This window comes from Dipodomys merriami, unplaced genomic scaffold (genome assembly GCF_024711535.1).
Source record: "Dipodomys merriami isolate MVZ:Mamm:240054 unplaced genomic scaffold, mDipMer1.0.p SCAF_14, whole genome shotgun sequence".
NCBI classification, from domain to species: Eukaryota; Metazoa; Chordata; class Mammalia; order Rodentia; family Heteromyidae; genus Dipodomys; species Dipodomys merriami.
In genome coordinates this window covers 33,609,723-33,632,445 of record NW_027202715.1, presented here as the reverse complement: position 1 = coordinate 33,632,445, position 22,723 = coordinate 33,609,723, and the positions used below count along the sequence as shown (strand labels likewise).

The window sequence follows — 22,723 nt, the reverse complement described above, 5'->3', positions numbered from 1 at the left end:
ACTCAAAGAGAAAGTCAGGAATGGCATGAGCAGGCTGAGAGCACTCAAAAAGAACTACAGGAATTGTGTGAATGTGAGGAAGCTAAGCATAGAGAATTACAGGAATTGAGAGAGCAGGATGAGAATACACAAAGATCACTAAAGGCATTCATGGAACCTATTAACAGAGAGCTGAAGGAAGTCAGGGAGACCACAAAGGGAATGCTGAATGGAACGCAACAGAAGGAATGGGAGTCCAAGGAAACCATAACCAATCAACTAAGTGATTTCAGAACAAACACCGAACACCAAATTAAGGAAGAAAAGAAGTTCATACAAGATCCAAAATGAAGCTCCAACAAAGAAACTGAAGCCATCAAAGCTGACCAATTAGAAGGAAAAGAAAGAAAAAACAAAGTAGAATGACAAGACAGCAGGTTAGATCATGCAGAAGATCGAATCTCAGGGATTGCAGACAGCCTAGATATTATAGAGAAAGAACATACTACCATCCAAGACAAATCCAAGAAATATGATAGATCTATTCAACACTTGGAAGACACCTTCAGAAGGACTAATCTGAGGATAATGGGTGTAGAGGAGCACCTAGAAACAGAAGTTAATGGGCTAGGAAATTTGTTTAACAGAATCCTAGCAGAGAACTTCCCAAACATGCAAAAAGATAGGCCCATTCAGATACAAGAAGCTTTTAGAACTCCAAATAGACCAGACCAGAATAGGACATCCCACCATCACATTATAATCCATACAGGATCAATTCAGACCAAGGAAAAGATCCTTGAAGATGTCAAGGAAAAAGATCAATCACCTATAAAGGGAAACCAATTAGAATCACCTCAGATTTCTCAGCAGAGACAATCAATGCAAGAAGAGCCTAGAATGATGTATGCCATGCCCTAAAGACAAACAACTATCAACCAAGAATACTGTACCCAGCTAAACTCTCCTTCATAACCGAAGGTCAAATAAAAACCGTCCATAGAAAGAAAAATTGAAACAATATATCTCCACCAAACCAGCCCTTCAAAAGATTCTTAAGGATGTCCTACAATAGAAAACCAACAAGACCACAATAAAGGCCAAGAAACCACACCCAAACTGAGAATACAAGAACCATAGGAAGAACCCAGTTGCAGCAGCCCCCAAGAAAGTGCATAAAATGGCAGGAACTCCCAAATACTGCTCCGTCCTATCTCTCAACATTAACGGACTTAACTCTCCAATTAAGCAACATAGACTGTCTAGTTGGATTAAGAAGCAAGATCCTTCTATCTGCTACCTTCAGGAGTCACATCTTGCCCATAAAAACAAACACATTTTCAATGTGAAAGGCTGGAGCAAAATCTACCAAGCAAACAGCCCCCATAAACAGGCAGGAGTTGCAATCCTAATATCAGATAAAATAGACTTCAAATTAAAATTAGTGAGAAGAGATAAAGAAGGTTGCTACATACTAATTAAGGGATCTCTCCTTCAGGAGGATATTACAATTCTAAATATCTATTTGCCAAACAACGGAGCACCCAAATTTATCCAAGCAATACTACTTTCCCTCAAATCCCACATAGATCTAAGACATTAATTGTTGGGGACTTTAACACACCACTTTCCCCATAGATAGATCAACTCAGCAAAAAGTCAACAGAGAAACCACAGATCTAAACAACTGCATAGATCAACTAGATTTAACAGATCTACCAAATATTTCACCCAGCAGCATCAGAATACACATTTTTCTCAGCAGCACATGGAACATTTTCTAAAAGAGACCACATTTTAGGCCACAAAACAAACTTGTCCAAATTCAGAAACATTGCAGTTATACCTTGCATTCTCTCTGACCACAAGGGAATAAAATTAGAACTCAACACCAAAAGCCACCAAAGAAAGTCCTGTAACACATGGAGGCTGAAAAACACACTGCTGAATCATGAGTGGGTCATGGAAGAGATTAGAAGGGAAATTCAAATGTTCATGCTATTCAACAAAAATGAGCACACAAATTACCAGCTCCTCTGGGACACAGAAAAGGCAGTAGTCAGGAGCAATTTTATAGCTCTGGCTTCCTACATCAACAAATTGGAGAGATCTGAAACCAACAAGTTAATGAGACATCTGAGCCTCCTTGAAAAAAAGCAGCAAGATAATCCCCAGTCCAGTAGATGGAAAGAAATAATTAAAATTAATTCAGAATTAAATGAATTAGAATCCAAAAACACTATAGAAAGAATCAAGAAAGCAAAGAGTTGGTTCTTTGAAAAAATTAACAAAATTGACAGACCCTTAGCAAATCTTATCAGAAAAAGAAGAGAACACACCCAAATCAATAAACTCAGAGATGAGAATGGAAACATCACCACAGAAACAACCAAGATTCAGGACATTATAAGGGAATACTTCTCAAACCTTTATGCTAATAAGTTCGAGAACTTGGCAGAAATGGACCTTTTCCTAGCAAATATCAATATGCTGAAACTAAACCAAGATGAGTTAAACCATCTTAACAGGCCCATATCAAGCACTGAAATAGAAACAGCAATAAGAGACCTCCCATCTAAGAAAAGCCCAGAACCAGATGGTTTTACAGCAGAACTTTACAAGGCCTTCAAAGCAGAGCTCACACCAATACTCCTCCAACTCTTCAATGAAATTGAAAGAGAAAGTTCACTATTGAGCACATTGTTTGAAGCCTTCATAACCCTCATCCCAAAACCAGGCAGGGACTCATCAAGGAAAGAGAACTATAGACCCATTTCTTTGATGAACATTGATGCAAAACTTATCAACAAAATTGTGGCCAATCAGCTTCAAAAATTCATCCAAAAAATCATACACCACGATCGAACAGGATTCATTTCAAGGATGCAAAGCTGTTTCAATATATGCAAATCAATTAATATAATTAATCACATCAATAGGAGCAAGGACAAGAACCACATGGTAATATCAATAGATGCAGAAAAAGCATTTGACAAGATCTAACACCCCGTTATGATGAAGGTTCTGGAAAAAGTAGGTATCCATGGAACATTCTTCAATACAATAAATTCTGTATATGACAAACCTACAGCCTGCATTATACTTAATGGTGAAAAACTAAATCTATTTACTCTTTTTTTTGGGGGGGTCTGGTTGTGGGGCCTGAACTCTGGGCCTGGGTGATGTCCCTCAGCTCTTCAGCTCAAGGCTAACGCTCTACCACTTGAGCCACAGTGCCACTTCCGGCTTTTTCCTTTTTGCTTATGTGGTGTTGAGGAATCGACCCCAGGGCCTCAAGCATGCAAGGCAAGTGCTCTACCACTGAGCCAACTTCCCAGCATTAAAGCTATTTACTCTTACCTCAAGAACAAGACAAGGATGTCCACTCTCTCCACTTCTCTTCAAGCTAGTATTAGAATGCCTAGCTACAGCAGTAAGACAAGATGCAAAAATAAAGGCAATCCAAATACGGAAAGAAGGAGTAAAACTCTCCCTCTTTGTAGATGACATGATCTTGTATTTAAAGAATCCCACAGATTCCACTCCCAAATTACTTAAGCTGATTCAAAACTTTGGTGAAGTTGCACGGTATAAAATTAACCCTCTAAAATCAATGGCTTTTCTGTCTGCCAACAATGAGAAAAGTGTGGCTGAAATTAGGAAAGTAATTTCATTCGTAATAGCCCCACAAAAAATAAAATACCTGGGAATTAACTTAACCAAAGAAGTGAAGGACCTCTATGATGAAAACTTTAAAAACTTGAAAAAGGAAATCAAAACAGAACTTAGAAAGTGGCAAAAACTCCCATGCTCCTAGATTGGAAAGATCAACATGGTGATAATGGCAATACTTCCCAAAGCTATCTACAAATTCAATGAGATACCTATCAAAATTCCAACCTCATTCTTCAAGGAAATAGAAGAGGCAATCCAAAAATTCATATGGAATAATAAAAGACCCCGAATAGCAAAAACGATCCTCAACAGAAAGAACAGTGCTGGAGGAATATCAATACCAAATTTCAAACTCTACTATAAAGCCATAGTAATCAAAACAGCTTGGTACTGGCACAAGAACAGACCTCAGGAACAATGGAATAGAATTGAAAACCCAGAAATGAACCTATAGTCCTATAACCATCTAATCTTCGATAAGGGAGCTGAAAAAATAGAATGGAAGAAAGACAGCCTCTTCAGTAAATGGTGCTGGAAAAATGGGTTAACTACTTGTAGAAAACTAAAGGTAAATACTTATATATCACATGTATCACCCTGCACCAGAATCAACTCCAAATGGATCAAAGACCTCAAAGTCAAAGCAGATACTCTGAAAACATTACAGGATGAAATAGGAGAAACCCTAGGTCTTGTTGGCACAGGCCAAAATTTTCTTAATAGAGACCCAGAAACAAAACAAATCAAAGAAAGGTTGGACAAATGGGATTGCATGAAATTGCAGAGCTTCTGCATGGCAAAGGACATAGCTAGCAAGATCAACAGAAAGCCCACGGGTTGGGAGAAGATCTTCACTAGCCATACAACGGTCAAGGATCTCATATCTAAAATATACCTAGAACTCAAAAAATTAAATCCCCCAACAACAAATCTTCAAAGAAACAACTGCCCAATAAATTAAGTGGGCTAAAGACTTAAAGAGAAACTTCGCTGAAGAGGAAAGAAGGATGGCAATAGACCCATGAAGAAATGCTCAACCTCCCTAGCCATAAAAGAAATGCAAATTAAAACAACATTGAGATGCAACCTCACCCCAGTTAGAATGGCTAAAATCAAGAACTGTAATAACAACAGATGCTGATGGGGATGAGGACAGAAGGGAACCTTACTGCATTGTTGGTGGGAGTGTAAACTTGTTCAACCACTTTGGAAAGCTGTATGGTGTTTCCTCAAAAGACTCCACATACAGCTCCCTGATGACCCAGCAATCCCACTTTTGGGCATTTACCCAAATGGTCACAAACAAGACCAAACTAAAGCAACCAGCACGACTATGTTTATTGTAGCATTATTTACTATAGCTAATATATGAAGCCAACCCAGATGTCCCTCAGTAGGTGAATGGATCAAGAAAATGTGGTACATATACACAATGGAATTCTATGCCTCCATCAGAAAGAATGGCATTGCCTCATTTGTTAGGAAATGGAAAGGCCTGGAAAAAATTATATTAAGTGAAGTAAGCCAGGCCCAAAGAAATGTATGTACCATGGTTTCCCTCATTTGCAATAACTAATATATGTCTGAGTCAAGCAGAAAAGGTCAGATAAGGTGATGTTAGGGAAATGAACCCTAAGATATGGACTCAAATGTTTTTTTCTTTCTTTCTTGTGATCATTTCTAACACATTTATATGATTATTTCTTTGTTGCTTTTATGTCCCTCCGCCACAGTATAAACCCTGCTTTCACTGTATTTGATGTTGTTATAATTTGTGGAGGGGAAGGGGAAAAGAAATCGTTTAATTAGGGATACAGGTGGACCCATTGCAACAATGAGAAGTACAAGTCATTATGTTGAAACTTTACAAGTTTGGTTCGGTGGGGGGGGGTGAATTGTGTGGGGGTTAGGGAGAAGGATGGGAAGAGATGGGAAGGGGAAACAAAGGAGGAGGCTACAATACTTGATAAGAATTGTACTCATTATCTTTTCATTGTAATTGTAACCCCTGTGTATGGTATTTTCACAATAAAAAAAAAACAAGAGCAAGCACATGTGACTCCACTTGCCATCTGACAACATCACTTCTCATTGTCAGGATAAAGTTTGTTTCCGGAGGGTTATTTTTATTTTTCTTATTGTTGGGATCAGATATCTCAGTTGGTTTTTATGGCTAGTGAGATATTTACCTATTAGATTTGATCCCATGGTGGGGGGGGGTAAGTGGCAGTTCAAGTGTGAGCGTGTGCCAGTAAAACACAAAAGTGGCCCAATACTTAAGCAACAGAAATACCAGCCAAGTAAGACTTCCCTAAGCTAAGTTAACCTTATATATAGATAACTTCTGATGTTACAGAGGAGGATTAAATCTGCAATGGCAAAAGACTTAAGAGTAGCCATGGTGAAAGTTTAAACAATAACTGATTCAGTAATCTAGTCATTTTTGTTGCAGGTAGTATTTTACAACACTAGTTAAGATCAACAGCATTATAGATGTCATTAAACCTGTTACATGGATGCAAGCCTGTTTGGTGTGGTACCATTAATTCAGAGGGCACCTGCTTGATGTGGTAATGGCTTTTTAGCTTTATACCTGAAGCAGTTATATACTTGAGAAACAGAAATACTAGACAGCAACAATTAGCATTACAGTTTTTGATATTTAGTCAGTTGAATGTGACCATTTAAAGATTGTAGATATGAATAGAAAAGTGATCTCTGCCTTAGTTACTACTTAGGTAGTTTTTGTTCTTGGGGTATTTGTGTGTGTGTGTGTGTGTGTGTGTGTGTGTGTGTGTGTGTGTGTGTGTGTGTGTGTGTGTGTATGTGTTTGTGTGTGTATGTTTGTTCAATTATTGATAAGGTTAATACTAACTACACAAGCAGTTATTTTAATAGAGAATGAGGAACTCATTTTATGTTACTGTGTTAATCTTAAATCTTACAAAAAACCTTGATAGCTTTTAAATTACAGCCAACCTAATCAAATAAAAATGTTCATAGATTTTTAACTTTTGTATATATGTTTATATTTTTGGTCTTTTCTTTTTGGTAATGGGATTGAACCTAAGATGTTGCATTTGCTAGGCAAGTGCTTTTCCTCTATGCTATATCCCAGCCCCTTTTGTATATAACCTTTTTTTTGGGGGGGGGGGTCAGGTTGTGGGGCATGAACTCTGGGCCTGGGCGCTGTCCCTCAGCTCTTCAGCTCAAGGCTAATGCTCTACCACTTGAGCCACAGTGCATTTCCAGCTTTTTTCTCTTTGCTTACGTGGAGCTGAGTAATCGAATCCAGGGCCTCAAGCATGCAAGGCCAGCGCTCTACCACTGAGCCACCTTCCCAGCCCCTGTATATATTCTTTATGTCAAGACATATTCATAGATACTTATATTCAATTAACTGAGAAAAAGCTGGAAATAGAGCGATGGTTCAAATAGCAGAGCAATAGTCTTAAGCAAAAAAGCTACAGGACAGCACTCAGGCCTTGAATTTGAGTCTTCCCAACCCCCGGAACATATATACACACACATACATACACACACATCCAATGTTGGTTCTTCATTGTTAGTACTCTTTAAAATATGTCTTTAGTGTTAGTGTTATACAAATGCAAAATACCTTTTCCATACATTATTTTCCAGGTGTGGTGCATGAACTCAAGGCCTGGGCTAACTCCCTGAGCATCTTTGGGCTTAGGACTAGTGCTATAACTTGAGCAACAGTGCCACTTCAAGCTTTTGAGTGGATCATTGGAGATAAGAATCTGACAAGGATTTTTTCTGTCCAGGCTGACTTGTAACTGCAATCCTCAGATCTTCTCCTAAGTAGCTTCGATTTCAGGCATGAGCAACTGGTGCCTGGGCTCACTCCTATTTTAATTTATTTCAAGTTCTTTGTTATGGTATTTCTTAAACAATTTTGTGCTCATCAAGACATCATGTTTGTTGTGAAACTTATACTTTCTATCCTTAAACATGAATGTTTTTCAGTTCCCCAAACAGTTGTCTATCTTCAGCATGGTTTCATAGCCGATTCCAGTAACTGGGTTACAAACACGGACAACAACAGCCTGGGATTCATGCTTGCTGATGCTGGTTTTGATGTGTGGATGGGGAACAGTAGAGGAAACACGTGGTCTCGGAAACACAAGACTCTCTCAGTTTCTCAGGATGAATTCTGGGCTTTCAGGTACATTGCAGTTGATTATGACTTGAGTTCACTTCTGTGACACCTAAAAAGCAGAAAGATACCCAGGACTTCAGCAGAAGAGTCCTTCCATAAATAACTCTGAAGTTGTAAACCTTACCAGGAATTTAATAATGAATATTAAGTTAAATTAGAGAAACAACTACATTCATAATGACATTCAGCTGCGAATTTTGGCATTCCTTGTGGTATGGGGAGTTTGGAGTCAGCTACTCTTCTCTCCTCCACAAACACATTTCCCAGATGTTCACTTTTCTTCATTTGAGAAACTCTTTTCTCTTCTTACTTCTGGATCCACCAATCAGTGTCATATGACACTGGATACATTATATAAACCCTTGCATCTGATTATTTATGACATGGACTAATGAACATCTATCTCATAGGGTTTATAGAAGGCTGATAGTAGAAGATAAAGGTAAAGAACCTCACAGAACAGAGCCTGGCCTATTGTAAAATATATGAGAACACTTGGCTCATCTGATTGTGATGCTACACACAGCCACACCACATACACACACACACACACACACACACACACACACACACACACACACACACACACACACACACACACACACACATAGACCCCACTTCCACCTACCTGTTTTGGTGCTACAGCTAGATGTTGGAGGTATTAGCAAAGGTCAGAATCAGAATTCTGGCCATCTCTAGACTTGACTTCTATTTATACAACGAGAGTTTCTCAGATGACATGAAATCCATGTATAAGAACATTTATCAAAAGGCATATATCAGAAAATGCTTATTGAATCCTGTTTATGATAGTGAAAGTCTGGAATTTACCTAAATACATGCCACAGATGAGTATTCTAAATGGGCAATGAGAGTGTGGTGTAGTAACATAATAAAATGTGACTGAACAACTACATTTTTATGCAGCAACATGGATGAAACCAAGTAGACAAACAGAGGGTATAGAGAAAGATTAGGGTAATTGTTCTTTTTGAGAGGCGCATATGCAATGGAATCCAAGGTAAAGTTCAGTTTCCTGAGCTCAGCACTGGGGTATCCAGTTCAGTATGTGACAATAGTTCAAGTTCCAAGCTTAGTGTTTCTGTATTTATGCAACTGTTCAATGAACAAGATCTTGTTTGTTTGTTTTTGGATTCTAGTTTTGATGAGATGGCAAAATATGATCTCCCAGCTTCCATTGACTACATTCTGAATAAAACTGGCCAAAAGCAGTTGTATTATGTGGGTCATTCTCAAGGCACCACCATCGGTATGTATACAGTAAAGACTGGAAGTTGATAGAATGGATATACTATGGAGTTTAGGTGGTTTTTATAAGAGAAACATAAGAAAGCCACAAAGCTCAAATACAGTTCCTTTTTAAAATGTCAAGAAGAAATCATAGAAGGGCAAAAAATTTTCATATTAGGTTTTATATGGAAATATAGATATTGCTATAAATTTCTAATTACAGTATGTATGGTTCTCTTCAAACTGAAAGAATGAATCTAAGCCACGTCCTCTCATGTATTTTTCCTGTTAAACAATATAAGGATGTGAGAAGGTTGAAGAAATGGAAGTTTTCTAAGGTCGGAGACTTCAAAGTGGAAATAACAGGATAGACTAACTTTTAAAGTTCAGTGGAGGGTTTAGGGATGTGGCCAAGTCATAGATCACTTGTTTACCTTATACAAAGCTCTGGGATATCCTAAATACATAAAATTTGAGTAAGTAAGTTAGTAAATAAATAAATAAATAAGTAGAGAGAAGGGGGAAAAGAACGAGGTAAAATTTAAGAAGAATAAAAGTGTGACAGGTTAGACTTTATTTACAATTTTGAAAATCCATACGTATATTTTATGTTATGTTGATCATAAAATGAGCATGTTTTTGCAACAAAAAATATAGTGAAGTTTAAAGAAAATACAAACTGTCTATCGTTGTAACAAGCAAATTTCTCTAATGAAAGTCCAAGGACCAGCCTCATAATTCAATTAATTATTCTCTTTGTGATTAGTGACTAACAATTCTGTCTTTATATCACATGCTCTCTGTACAATACCCTCCTGTGACAACTATGAATGCTTTTAGTCTTACTGATATATTGAGTTAAATTTTCCCATGTTGAGGACATCATTCTTCATTTATAATTCTTTAATGGACAGTTTACTTGTGATGCTCCAGTGTTTTCTAAAGTGACATTCTCAGACCAAGTTGCAAGAACTGACCAGGGAGAAAGCTAAATGACACTCTAGGGAATTCTAAATGTTTGGAACTGTTTGGATCTGTAAATTAGGGATGAAGGGAGGGCCAGGGGATTCAAAAGATTTAGAGCAGAGCTCATGAAATGTTACAGACTTACATTTACATTGTTAAAGAATACAGAAAAATTTTGGGGTTTTCTCATTCTTGATTTCATCCTATGCATGTCTAGGTTTAGACTCAATAAAAGCACTTAGCAATGCCTCATGTTTTCCAGTTTGATTAAATTCCATTTGAGCAGACCAGGGCCCCATTTCAGGTGCTCTGCTACCTCAGGGTGGTATCTCTGCACCCTCCTCTGGCTGTTTCTGGAGGGCCTCACAAGTGATGCTAGATCTCTCCTGTCTTTTCTGAGGAGGAAAATCCTAGAAGATGGAATTCCTCTTATCTTCCTTTTGTTCCTACAGGTTTTGTTGGATTTTCACAGATGCCTGACCTGGCCAAAAAAATCAAAATGTTCTATGCCTTGGCTCCTGTGGTTTCACTGGCTTTCAGTTCCAGTCCTATAATGAAGCTAAGAATCCTCCCCGAAGTTTTCTTTCAGGTACACGGCTTGCCCCCCTCTTTCTCTTCCCGACAGATTTCCTCTTCACATTGAAGCACTGCTCCTTGGAGGGAGACTGCTGTCCTTCTCTGGGTTTGCTCTTAGCAGAACAATGGGTTTATCTTCTTTCCTTCACCACTATTTGTTATGGCTGGGGGCCTTGGAAGAGTAGCATTTGTGAATACTGCAGCTGTGAGTACTCATAACTAACATGTTAGTCCAGCTCTCTGTCCACTACAAAGGAAATATTATTTAAACATGAGCGGTGCTAGCATTTTATTCAGGGATGTGAGTTCTTGCACAACAGTAGAAGGGAGACAGGAGACCGGATGTGCACCATTTCCACAGGCCCAGCCCTCAGCACAGGATGATGATATAAAGATGCTGTTTAATTATATTCTCCAACCTGGCCACCAAACACATCAGCCCTCAGCCACTGTCTTTGCAGTTCCAAGTTCTAGTCACAGAGGATATAGAAGTAAAGAGAAGTTGTTTTAAGCTCTCTGAAAACAGAAGCCCCTTAATTCTTGCATTAGATGCCTTATACATTTATACAAGCATGTACATAATTGAAATCTTGTCAAGGAAACTATATGATCGTGCAGCATGTAATGTGCTTTCATTCAATAAGGAACCACATATTGGGTGGCACCCCTGTAAGATCATAATAGAGCTGAATATTTCCTGTTATCTAGTGAATTTGCAGTTCAGGCTATTATATTGGTGATAATGGTATAAACCAATCGACTACATTACCAGTTCTAAGTAAAAGTCTAGCACATAAAATTATGTATAGTACATAACACTGGATAATGATAATAAGTAACTATCACTGGTTTGTGTATTTATCGTGGTATGCTTATTATCATTATTGAAGGATATATTCCAATTTCTTTTAAAAGGAATGTTTGGACTAAGGGAATATGCTGTTTGCTGGCCAAAATTCCAGTCTCATAGTCACTGTACCAAGCAATTGCCCTGTACCACCGAGGTTGCTAAAGGACACTGTAATCATTAAATCTGAGACAGGTGGCACTTGCCCTCTGGAGATCTGCCCATTTATCCTTATATTCCCACTTATATTAGTTTGCTAGACTAGGACGACAAATGTGTTTCATATTGTTGGCAATCTTTGGCCATTCCTGTTGGTAGAAGCATCATTCCAATTTATGCCTTTGTCTTCTCTTGGTGTTTGCCTCTGTTCCTATCTATCTCCATGTCCACATTTCCTCTTTCCTTAAGGACATCTATTTTTACTTGATTCTTCTACAAAGATCCAAGCAAGGCCAATCTAAAATACTGGCAGTTAAGGACTCTGTGTCTATTTTTTTTAAACAAAGCTATAAATTTAAACCTGCGTTCCTTTCCTACTTGTCCTTCTAGGTAGACATCTAGGTAGAGATAGGTTTGATTTGAATATAAAAAGAAAATTTCCCATTTCCTGTTGCCCACTATGTCTTAAGAAAGTAATAATTTCTCTGGTAGTGCCTTATCAGTACTGATTTTCTGACCACTGGTTTGGGATACTGTAGACCAGTGTTTGATAATTTTTTTTATAAACTGTTGGATAGATCACCTGGATTTATTTTTGGTAAGAATTGCATTCTACCCTTGTGGAATAAAATAGCTAATGATAACAGATAATGTGGCTGTGCTTCAGAAAAGCTTTTCTTATAAAAGCATGCAACAATGGGAACAGGAGGATGGGGATGAGACTGTGTAATTAATGGGAACAGAGTTTGAGAGTAGGCGGCTGAGAATGTTCTGGAAATGGATAAGGGTGATTGATGCACAACAGTGTGACTACATTTGCTGCAACTAAACACATAAAAATGATTAAAATGTTACATTTTGCATTACCCATGTTTTATCATTATGAAACAAGACCCTGTGTGGCTCATCTTGGTGTACATGCACGCAGGACTAGGATAGCGCTCACCAGTCCCTGCGCTGACTGTCCAGGATTCACCACCATTCATCACAGAAAACTAATTGGGGTTGGCCCTGGGACCAAGCGTCCTGGCTCTTGCCCTTTATAAAGTCTGTTCTAAATGTATTCAATTTTCTTTATTTCACTCTTTAAACTGAATTCCATGTCTCTCACATATCTATACTTGTTGTATATACTCACTTGAATATCAGCTAGTCTCCATTTTACTCCTGAGGCTACTGGGAGGGATATTTGTGTGTCTGTGCTTCTGCAGGGAGTTGTGGAAGCTTCCATCCCAGCAGGAAATGCTGAGTTAATCTTGGGATTCTTTATATTTTGTAGGATGTACTTGGGCACAAAGAATTCTTTCCTGAGAATCCAGTCACAAAGTGGCTGAGTACCCATTTTTGTACCCATGCAATTATGAAGGAGCTTTGTGGAAATTTATTTTTTCTCCTGTTTGGATTTGATGAGAGGAATTTAAATATGGTATGTATAGTTATGTTCAGAATAGAGTTAAACACTCAGTGGTTTTGATCTTGCAATGTGCTTAATTTGGATGATGTGGGAGACACAGCAATGACCTTGTTAGAGCTCTGAAGGGCCTTTCTTTCAAGATGACCAAAAGTGCTTTTCAGTAAATGAGTATGGATGCATTTGTCCTCATGGTTGTTTTTATCTTCTGTGGAGCGTTGCATATGAGGATCTGCCACAATTTAAGCCACTATATTTGCATATTTCTTTTAACAAATATGTGTTTCCCAGTTTGGAGTTTTCATTATATATACACTCATACCGTCCTATACACATACATACATATATGACAATTCATATATGTGGATATATGTACAAATATGTTAGATATGTATTTATTTGTTTTATTAAATGCAAGTCTTTGGCCAGAAATAACCTTTTCTTTATAAACCTACATGTACTTTACAATGCTAAATTTTGAAAGTAGTTTTTAAGAGTCAGGCATTGTGGCTACCCCCTGTAACCTCAGGATGTGAAACACTAAGGCAGAAGGGTCATAAGTTTCAGGCCAGCCTAGGCTGCCTAGGTGACCTTGTCTCAAATCTACAATTCTGGAGCAATGGCTGTCTGAATTTTTCAGAGTAATATCACTTTTTTCTTATTGGTAATGGTAGTCTTATTGCCATTTACAATTTTGCAAGTTCAGGAAATCATAAAGAAGAAATTAACCATGGCCCGTGATTGCAAGCTGTATTCTTCCACACTCTCCATGCTTATTCATATTTTAGAGGACATAGTTATAGTCAGAGCATTCTCTTTCCATCCTAATCTCTTATATTTGAGATTGTAGTTTTTAATTCTTTAAAAAACAAAATGTGTTGATTTTCAGTATCACCTTAAAGCTGTTTTCATTCTTAAATTTGTCATGTTTATCGTACAGTCAAGAATTGATGTCTATTGGTCACACAGTACTGCTGGAACTTCTGTGCAAGATTTCTTACACTGGAGGCAGGTAGGCCTTTCAGAAGGGCAGCTTTTTTATGGGAAAATCCAGTTGTTGGAAAATTGCAAGTATCCATCCATGTACCTCTCTCTCCACCTTGTTACACTGAAAGACATTCTATGTAAAAGTTTGATCTGGTTTCCTTCCTGGTCTGGTCACTGTGTTTGTGTTGTCTGTGTTTCCCTGTATGATGCACACATGTTACATGTGAGATCATCCAACAGCTCTGAGGTTTGTCTTGTGTCTTCTTCCACTCTTCCCCTGCCTTCTCCTTTCTTTACTTCTCAGTTACCTATTTACTTCTGCTTTTCTTTCCTTCCTCTCCATCTGTCTGTCATTGATTCCCAGGTTTATTTTATTTCTGTGTTGTTTCATAAAGCATGATTTTGGAGTAGCAGTGGAGATAGGGTGCTGCTATTTCAACAGTCAGCTGTGGACAGGATATGTTTAGAATGTCAGCGAGTAACAGAGCCACACCAAGCATGAGCAGGGAGGGGAATCACTAACTTTGCAAATAGAGTTTTGCTTATTTTTTTTATCACTGAAGTAATCCAGATCTGTTCCAGATCATATATTAGCAAAATAGGAGCATTATCTTTTAATGTAATAAGTGTTCTATAGTTATTCACAGATGTGTACTTAGAGATGTGTATTTAGAGTTAGGAGATGTCTCTGCATTCTGGTATATACCTTAACACAGCAGTAGATGTACAAGTAGGTTATTTTTCTTCTACTGTTTTTCCCCTTTTCCTTAACATTATGTCAGAGCTTATGTCCAACTCTGGAAAAGTTTCCCGCCCCCCCCCCCCCGGGAATTTTATTTTAAATATAAAGCAAGTTACTGTTAAGCTTAAAAGGATGGTACCATAAGTGTTTTACATCAAAATTTCCAACCATCAGGCAGGCAGGCAGGCAGAATCACTCTGTGTGTGTGTGTGTGTGTGTGTGTGTGTGTGTGTGTGTGTGTGTGTGTGTGTGTGTGTGTGTGTGTGTGTGTGTGTGTGTGTGTGTTTTGGTACTGAGGCTTGAACTCAGGGCCTCAATCTTGTAGTTGTCTCTTTAGCTTATGATTGTTTCTTTAGGTTAAAAATGGATTTCTACCACTAGAATCACACTTCCATGTCCGACTTTCGGCTCAGGAATTAGAGATGAGTCTCATAGACATTTTTGCCCAGGTTGATTTTGAACCTCAGTGGTTAAATATCAGCCTCCCGAGTGGCTTGTATTATAACACTAGAATGGATTGCTTTTGAAAAGGACATCTTTTAATAACACATTGCAGTAAAATAATGGGATTTGAGTTTATCCTAATGTCTAAAATGGAAAGATTTTTAAGTAGACACTTATGGTTGAATAATAGGATGAGAGAGAAACATATATTTTTGCTGGGCTCTGGAGGCTCACATTGTAATCCTAGATACTCAGAAGGCTCAGACCTAAGAATCAAGGTTCAGAGCCAGTCTAGTCAGAACAGTTCCCATGAGATTCTTATTTTCAATTAACCACCAGAAAAATAGACATTGAACTGTGGCTTAAAGTGGTAGAGCACTACCCTTGAGCAAAAGAGCTCAGGGACAGTTCCCAGGCCCTGATATTGAACTCCATGACTGACAAAAAAAAAGATGCATTGTAGTTCTAATCATTATTGAAATGAAACCCCTTTTCACAATTACTTAAAAGTATTAAAACAAAAACAGATTCCTGTGTATGCACGAATCCAGATGCACTTGCCCTGGAGAATTTATACTTGCTTTAATAAATTCTATTATTAAGTAGTTATTCGAAGGGGTATTTTTGATTTTTAACAGCATTATTGAAGTTTTAATGATACAATGGTCCTCAAACTACACACCTTGATACATTTTACCATAGGTGTACACTTGCAAGCCCTGTGTCAATCAAGAGAGTGAACATAGCATCAGCCCTCCAAAGTGTCCTTATGCCCTTCTGCAATACCTTCTCCTCTGTTCTCCTCCAACCCAAACAGTTATGCTGCTTTCTGTTACTTTAGATTAGTTTTCATTTTCTAGAGATTTAGTGCAGCCAGATACTATGTGTTTGTCTGGCTTTTTCACTCTGGATTTTTCACAGGTTTTTGGAAAAACCTGTGAAGGAGATTCCTCTACCTTAGCAAGTGTGGGATATGCTCATGTGTGACATCATTGCTCATTTGGTCACCTTCCTCAGAGCCCTGTCTATTGGAAATACGGCTTTAACACTTACTGACCTGAATCCTCTCTTGGATCAACTATAAGGAGTCATTTCCTGGCCTGAAGTTCTTAGCTTGTAGAGACTGGAAGGCTAAATATGAGAGTTTGCTGTGGTTTAGAAGAGGAGCCCCTGGAATGCATATTGTTCCTCCCATGCTGACAGAGCACACTTAGCATTTAAGCAATGGCCTGGGCCTTTGAAAGTCCTGTTGTTCACTCATGCTCTTCTTTTAGGCACTCACAATCCCCCTCAGTCACATTTCAGTTTATCATCTTTTGTTTACTTCACATATCCTAACAGCAACATTCTCCTACATTTCTGAGTGTTTTGAACTGCTCCTTGATAGACTCTATGTCAGAAAGACCCAATTTCTGTGAGCTGGGGTGTGTGTGCACTCCCAGAGTTGCAAGGAGTAAGTCTGAGCCATTTGAGGCAGATGGGCAGCTACTTTTCAGTTTAGTGAGCAGTGACAACCCAGCTCCTCAATTCTCATGACTTGGCTTAATACAGTGATCCCTTATATGTCAATTTGTTGTTTTATTTTACTCTTAGATTACAAAAGTTAACAAGTTACAAGCCTTTGACTGGGGAAGCAGTGCCAAAAACTACCTACACTACAACCAGGTAAAGATTTCTGTCTTTAAAAGTAAATGGACCCCCAAATAACACCTCTCGGAAAGCAGCCTACCTTACTGAGGTTGTGGCTGGGCTTAGCTACTAAGGAATGCCTAGGTGGTATTTGATTTCCCTCTGTCCTCCCCAGAAGCTCACAGGTTTGCAGGTGGTGTTGTGGACTGGCCTTTCTCTCTCCATCCTTTGAGTGACTCTAGATAAGAGGCACACATTCTTCAGAGCGGGCATGAGCACAGACACTGTAGACTCAACTAGTTCCAAGTATATTACAAGCTGTGGGTTTCTTGGACATTGTGTAAGCACTTCCCCTCACAGATAGAATTAGCATCTTTAAGCATCAAGTACACTGATGTGTGAGCTACTTGATCTGTGTTTTCTTATTTCCTTCTCACAGCATCCCTGTGAGTTAGACATGGTTATCTTTGACTTAAAGATGAGAAGCTGGTGCCATGTTTCTTGTCTGTAATCCTACAAAATTAGGAGGCTGAAACCAGAGGATCATGATTCAAAGCCTTCCCTTGAAGAAAAGTCTTTAAAACTTTTATCTTGAAATAACTACCAGAAAGCTAAGAGTGGCACTGTGGCTCAAATTGCTAGCTCACAAGCCTTTGGGCGAAAAATGCTCAGGTCAGCATTAGGCCCTGAGTTCAAGCCCCACAACCCACCAACAATTTAAAAAACAGATGAGGAAATCAGGTTGCCTCTTCCATCCAAAAAGGAGAAACTAGGAGGCTCTGGCTTAGCCTCCCCTTACATGGGCCAGTTGCTCCCTCTGAATCTCATGAAAACAATGCTTCCCTTGATCTTTTTTCCTCAAAAATAACACTCTACCACTTTGAACCCAAGTACCACTCCTGTTTTTCTGGTGCTTATTAAGAGATAATAGTCTCAAGGACTTTCTTGCCTAGGCTTGGAACCTTCATCCTTAGATCTCAGCCTTTGGAGTAGCCAGGATTACAGGGGTGAACCACTGGTGCCCAGCTCTAGATTTCATTTTGTTCTTGCAATGGCTACTTGAATACTTAAAGGAATTTTCAAAATTTAATCTGTTATTCTCAGTTCAGACTTATTGGACAATGTTTAATGGAGATGTAGTTACTGCCGTTTTGAAAACTATAATAAACCTTTCTTTCTTTTCTTTATTGTAGAGTTACCCTCCCAAGTACAATGTGAAAGACATTCCTGTGCCCATAGTCTTTTGGAACGGGGTTCGAGACTGGCTGGCAGATGCCAGTGACGTCCATATCTTACAGACTCAGATCCCCAACTTGGTGTACCACAAGGAAATTCCTGATTACAATCATATTGACTTTATCTGGGGCTTGAATGCCCCCCAGAGGGTATATGATGAAATGATCGATCTGATGAAGAAATACCAATGAGAGCCAGAGACACGCATAGAAAAGGGTGTTTGCTTAATTGCTGGAAAATGAGTAGTTATTTTCTAAGGTCTTTTGTTCTTTTATATGAAAGATACCATGATTTTAAAGATGAATGATTCTTGTAGAAAGAATTAGAAGCATATACACTAGCTAGATTTATTTCTAATTGTGGCTATATATGAAGTTAGGGTCTCAACTATATTGTCATTTTTATAGTCTATTAAAGATACCATGTCATTATGAATATCTATCCTCACAATTTAAAATCTACACAGTTGCCTTTATATGCTCACATAGAGCAAATTGTCATGTTTGGAAATTTGTCATGTTGATATTTGATAGATAATCTGTGACTTAGTTGAATGTAATATAAAATGTACCTACTTCTTATCACCTTTTCATAAAAAGAAAAGTTAGCAGTGTAATCACCTTGAACTTTTATATCAAATTACATCTTTCTGTGTTTTTCTGTAGGAAGTACATTGTCAAATCCAGTAGTATCCCCACTATAATGGTTCATGCTGAACAAAATAATTTTCTGGAGTCTTCAAATATAGATTAAGCTGACTTTTACAAACCTATATAATTATAAATGGCTTAAAGATTTATGGAGTCTGAATTATTATGAGTAACTTGATAACATACACTTGAAGTAAAGTTCTGCATAGAGACTAAACCATTACCCTTCTCCCATAAGTAATGAACTCTGAACTAGTTGTTTAAGCTCAATCTTTTTTTTTTTTTTTTTTTTTTGAGTCTGGTTGTGGGGCCTGAACTCTGGGCCTGGGTGCTGTCCCTCAGCTCTTCAGCTCGAGGCTAGTGCTCTACCACTTGAGCCACAGCACCACTTCCGGCTTTTTTCTTTTTGCTTATGTGGTGCTGAGGAATCGAACCCAGGGCCTCAGGCATGCAAGGCAAGCGCTCTACCACTGAGCCACCTTCCCAGCCCTAAGCTCAATCTTGTCCAACACACCAAAGCCAATGAGAAGCGTCCAAGTTAATTTTCACACATAGAATCAGTGCACAGGAATGATTTCAGATCAAAGCTCAGCTCAGGACTCATTGTTTTTCATTGTGGTTTGGTGATACATTTAATAATCTTGCTTTGCATCATGAAGCCCATGTTCACCTGCCTCCCTGTAGCATCTATGTTACTGTTTGAGGAACAGAATGACATTTGATATATCTTCTTTTTATAGGTACTTACAAATAGCAGTAAAAGTACTTGTCTTTGACTGCCTCCAGGAGAATAATATTTGTAACATTTTGAAGATTGCACTTCAGATTTTCAATAAAACTCAGCTTCATATGCCTGAAAGAAGTATGTGTGTGTATGTGTGCCTGCGTGCCTTGTTATTTGTATGTGTGTGTGTGCTTCTTTATGTTGGAATATTCTTTTTCTTTTGTCAGAACTTCTGATTTTCTCCTCTCCCCTTAATCCTTCCTCCTTGGGAACTTCATTTCTGCAATCCTTCAATGGCTGTTGTTGTTTTTGTTTTTAAACCTCATGGAGAAGTGAAAAGAGGCATCTAGGCTAAAGAGACCTTTTTTGGAAACGGATTCCTCCATCATCAGCATGCTCCATCATAACGAAGTTATGAGTAGAGTCTAGGCATTAATGAACCCAGAAGACAACAGAACCACAAGTCAAGGCCTGTCTGTCCAACTCCCTTATTGAACACATGAAGTCACTAGAACTAGAATCTAACATGTGCCTTCAGCCTCCAAAACACTGATGTGAGGCCATGCATAATCTTTCTAGACTGAACTTGAGTAAGACTGTATTTCTTATTTCTTTTTGTGAATCCTGAGCCTAATAACAGAGCTGGAGACATAGAGAGTCAGTATCTATGACATATGTGTATGATAAGAGTGGACATGCCATTTAGTTAAATGCAATTAGATGCACAGCTCACATCTGGGCGGGCCTAGCAGCTGACATAGCACTGATCTGATCTTCCATGAGACCACAGAAGAGAGTGAGATGCAGTGAGGGTGGCATCCCAGGAGGATGCCAAACTTCTTCCGGGCCATAAGTCATCCTGGAAACCCTTCTTTCTCCTGTGACCAGGGCATCCTGACCAACCAAGTACAGATGCCTGTGTAGGGCAAAAATGAAAGGGACAGAGTATTTCTGTTTGTTGTGTTCTCCAGTAATAGGGAGAGCTTGTGAGAGGGTGGCTTCAATGACTTCGGTGACTTGGTTTCTCTACTTGGAGCCAGTCACAGGAGAACACCCAGAGAGTCTCCTGAGAAGTTCTGGTCGTCTAAGGTCCCATAGAGACAAGAGAGAAGGGAATGTTTTTCAGAGATCTTTTCTCCTTTTTATCTTCTTCCCAAACATTTCCAAGGACAAGTGGCTAGACCACTGTCAGAAGGAAAATACTGCATAACCACTCTTTCTGAGTTTGTATTACATTGCTCATTTGGTTTTGGCCATGCCTTCTTTTCCTGGATGAAGCTACATAAGCTCTCTAACACCTTCAGGTCCTGGCTGCATTCATCTTGTTTTACTTCATGATTAAATCACACTCAGAACTTCACCATAGCCCTGTGACAGTTTTACAGGGATTCTAGCTCTGTTCTTTTTGCTTTTTAAAAAAAAGTGTGTGTGTGTGTGTGTGTGTGTGTGTGTGTGTGTGTGTGTGTGTGTGTGTGTGCGTATGTGGTAGTAGTGGGTTTGAACTGAGGGCTTAGACACTGTCCCTTAGCTTTTGTGCTTGAGTCTAGAGCTCTGCCACTTTAGCCACACTTCCACTTCTGGCTTTTTGCTCATAATCAGAGGGAAGAGTCTTACCTACTTTTTTTTTTTTTTTGCCTGGTGTTTTTTTGAGCCAGAATTTTAGATTTCAGACTCCGTAGGACCTAGCTGAAGGCATGAACCCCCAGAACCTGGCTGCTTTCTCCGCTCTTTACAACTATTTTTGTGAACATCTCTGTTGAACACAATTAACTCTACAAGCCTCTAGTCCAGGAGAGGACCTCACACACCTCAAGTGCCAACTTCCTAGGAAGCCTTTTTTTTAATCTTCTTTCTTTTATTATGTATTAGTTTTTTGCACAATTGCTTGTTTGCACAATTGCTTTCGTTGTGGTTTCCAGATCCACACATAATGTGCATTCCTTCATCAGAATCATCCTCTCCTTCACTCTTCTTCATTTCTACTCCTGCTTCCCAAGCCAGTCTCAACAAGCTTTATCATCCTGTTTTCACACATGTACATTAATTATTTGAGACATATGCTTCTTGAACTAGTGAACTTGGAAAGTCTTGGAATATTCAATAGTTTGCCAAATGGACAGAGATCTACAAGCAGCAATGTCTGTGAGTTTCCTGTGTCATAAAGTATCCAACATCAGGACTGCATAGAGTCAATGCCTAAGTGATGGTGATTCCATGAATAAATTTTGTATTGTAAAAGAAAAGATTTAAGTTCAAGTAATCTAAAATGAAGGCATTGTTTTGTAGCTCTTAGTTTGTACAAGGAGACAATTTACCTGCTCTTCAAAAAGCTTTCCCTTTTTTTGCACAAAAAGATTGGATTAACTAGTCCATGTTCTGTTAGTGTTTCTTAAAATGAAGTCTATGCCTCTAGGCCAACTTTTAGTCAATCATAATTTTCTGAGTATGTTTATTAATTGCTTTTTTATTATATATTTTGTGGATTAGAAGACAAGCACTATTTCTACCAGGATAAATAGAACCAAGATCAAGTTGTTTTTCTGAACAGAGAGTTACCAAATGTATCAAGTATTTTAACATAAATATCTTAACAATTTGGTAGTAATTTGGGCTAACAAGATGGTTCATATGGTTCCCACCAAACACTGGAACACATACAGAATAAAGTTCAATATAATTCACATGGATTTGTATTGGTTTTTGTGGTCTTGCAAAAGTTGCAATAGAGTCACCATTCTTGTTTCTGGGTGGTGGGGTGGGGAAGGGAAGGGATAGTGGGAGAATAACAACTTGTTAGCACTACACTTATTTCTCTCTCTCTTTCTCTTTCCCCCAATCCACCCCCAAGTTGTACAGATCCTTTAAACCATATTGTCTTCTGAGAATCGCTGTTGCCTGGGTTTCCCCTTTGTTCATTGTCGCGCTGTTTTGTTGTTCCCCTTCCCTTCCCTAGTTCATATAAACGCATATACAATACCCAGGGTACCAAAATTGAACACAGTGACAAGGTATAAACCATAGGGGCAAAAACACAAAAGGAAAAAGAAATCATATAGGACATTGATGGTCACCATTCTTAAACAGTGTTGAGTGCTAGGGATCTGGCTACACCATCCAATACTTGTGGATTACAACTGGAGTAAATGTTTCTGATTTTCACTTAGAAGAGTTCATGGAGAACACTGGGGAGGTGTAGGGTGATGACAAGGAGGCAGCAAAGGGAAAGTCAAGGCCCAAATAATCCTGCTGTCTATCTGAGCATCA

General features: G+C 38.7%; 1 protein-coding gene across 1 annotated transcript in view; it reads left to right on the top strand.

Moving 5' to 3' along the window:
* The window catches only part of LOC138825785 (lysosomal acid lipase/cholesteryl ester hydrolase-like), a 36,037-nt gene extending 17,761 nt beyond the window's left edge, over positions 1-18,276 (top strand). Inside the window, exons 3-9 of the mRNA XM_070020448.1 lie at positions 7,645-7,843; positions 8,998-9,107; positions 10,507-10,643; positions 12,916-13,062; positions 13,988-14,059; positions 16,814-16,885; positions 18,043-18,276. Of these exons, the coding sequence (XP_069876549.1) occupies positions 7,645-7,843; positions 8,998-9,107; positions 10,507-10,643; positions 12,916-13,062; positions 13,988-14,059; positions 16,814-16,885; positions 18,043-18,276 (971 nt within the window). The remainder of the gene's footprint in view (positions 1-7,644; positions 7,844-8,997; positions 9,108-10,506; positions 10,644-12,915; positions 13,063-13,987; positions 14,060-16,813; positions 16,886-18,042) is intronic.
* Positions 18,277-22,723: the final 4,447 nt, after the last annotated feature.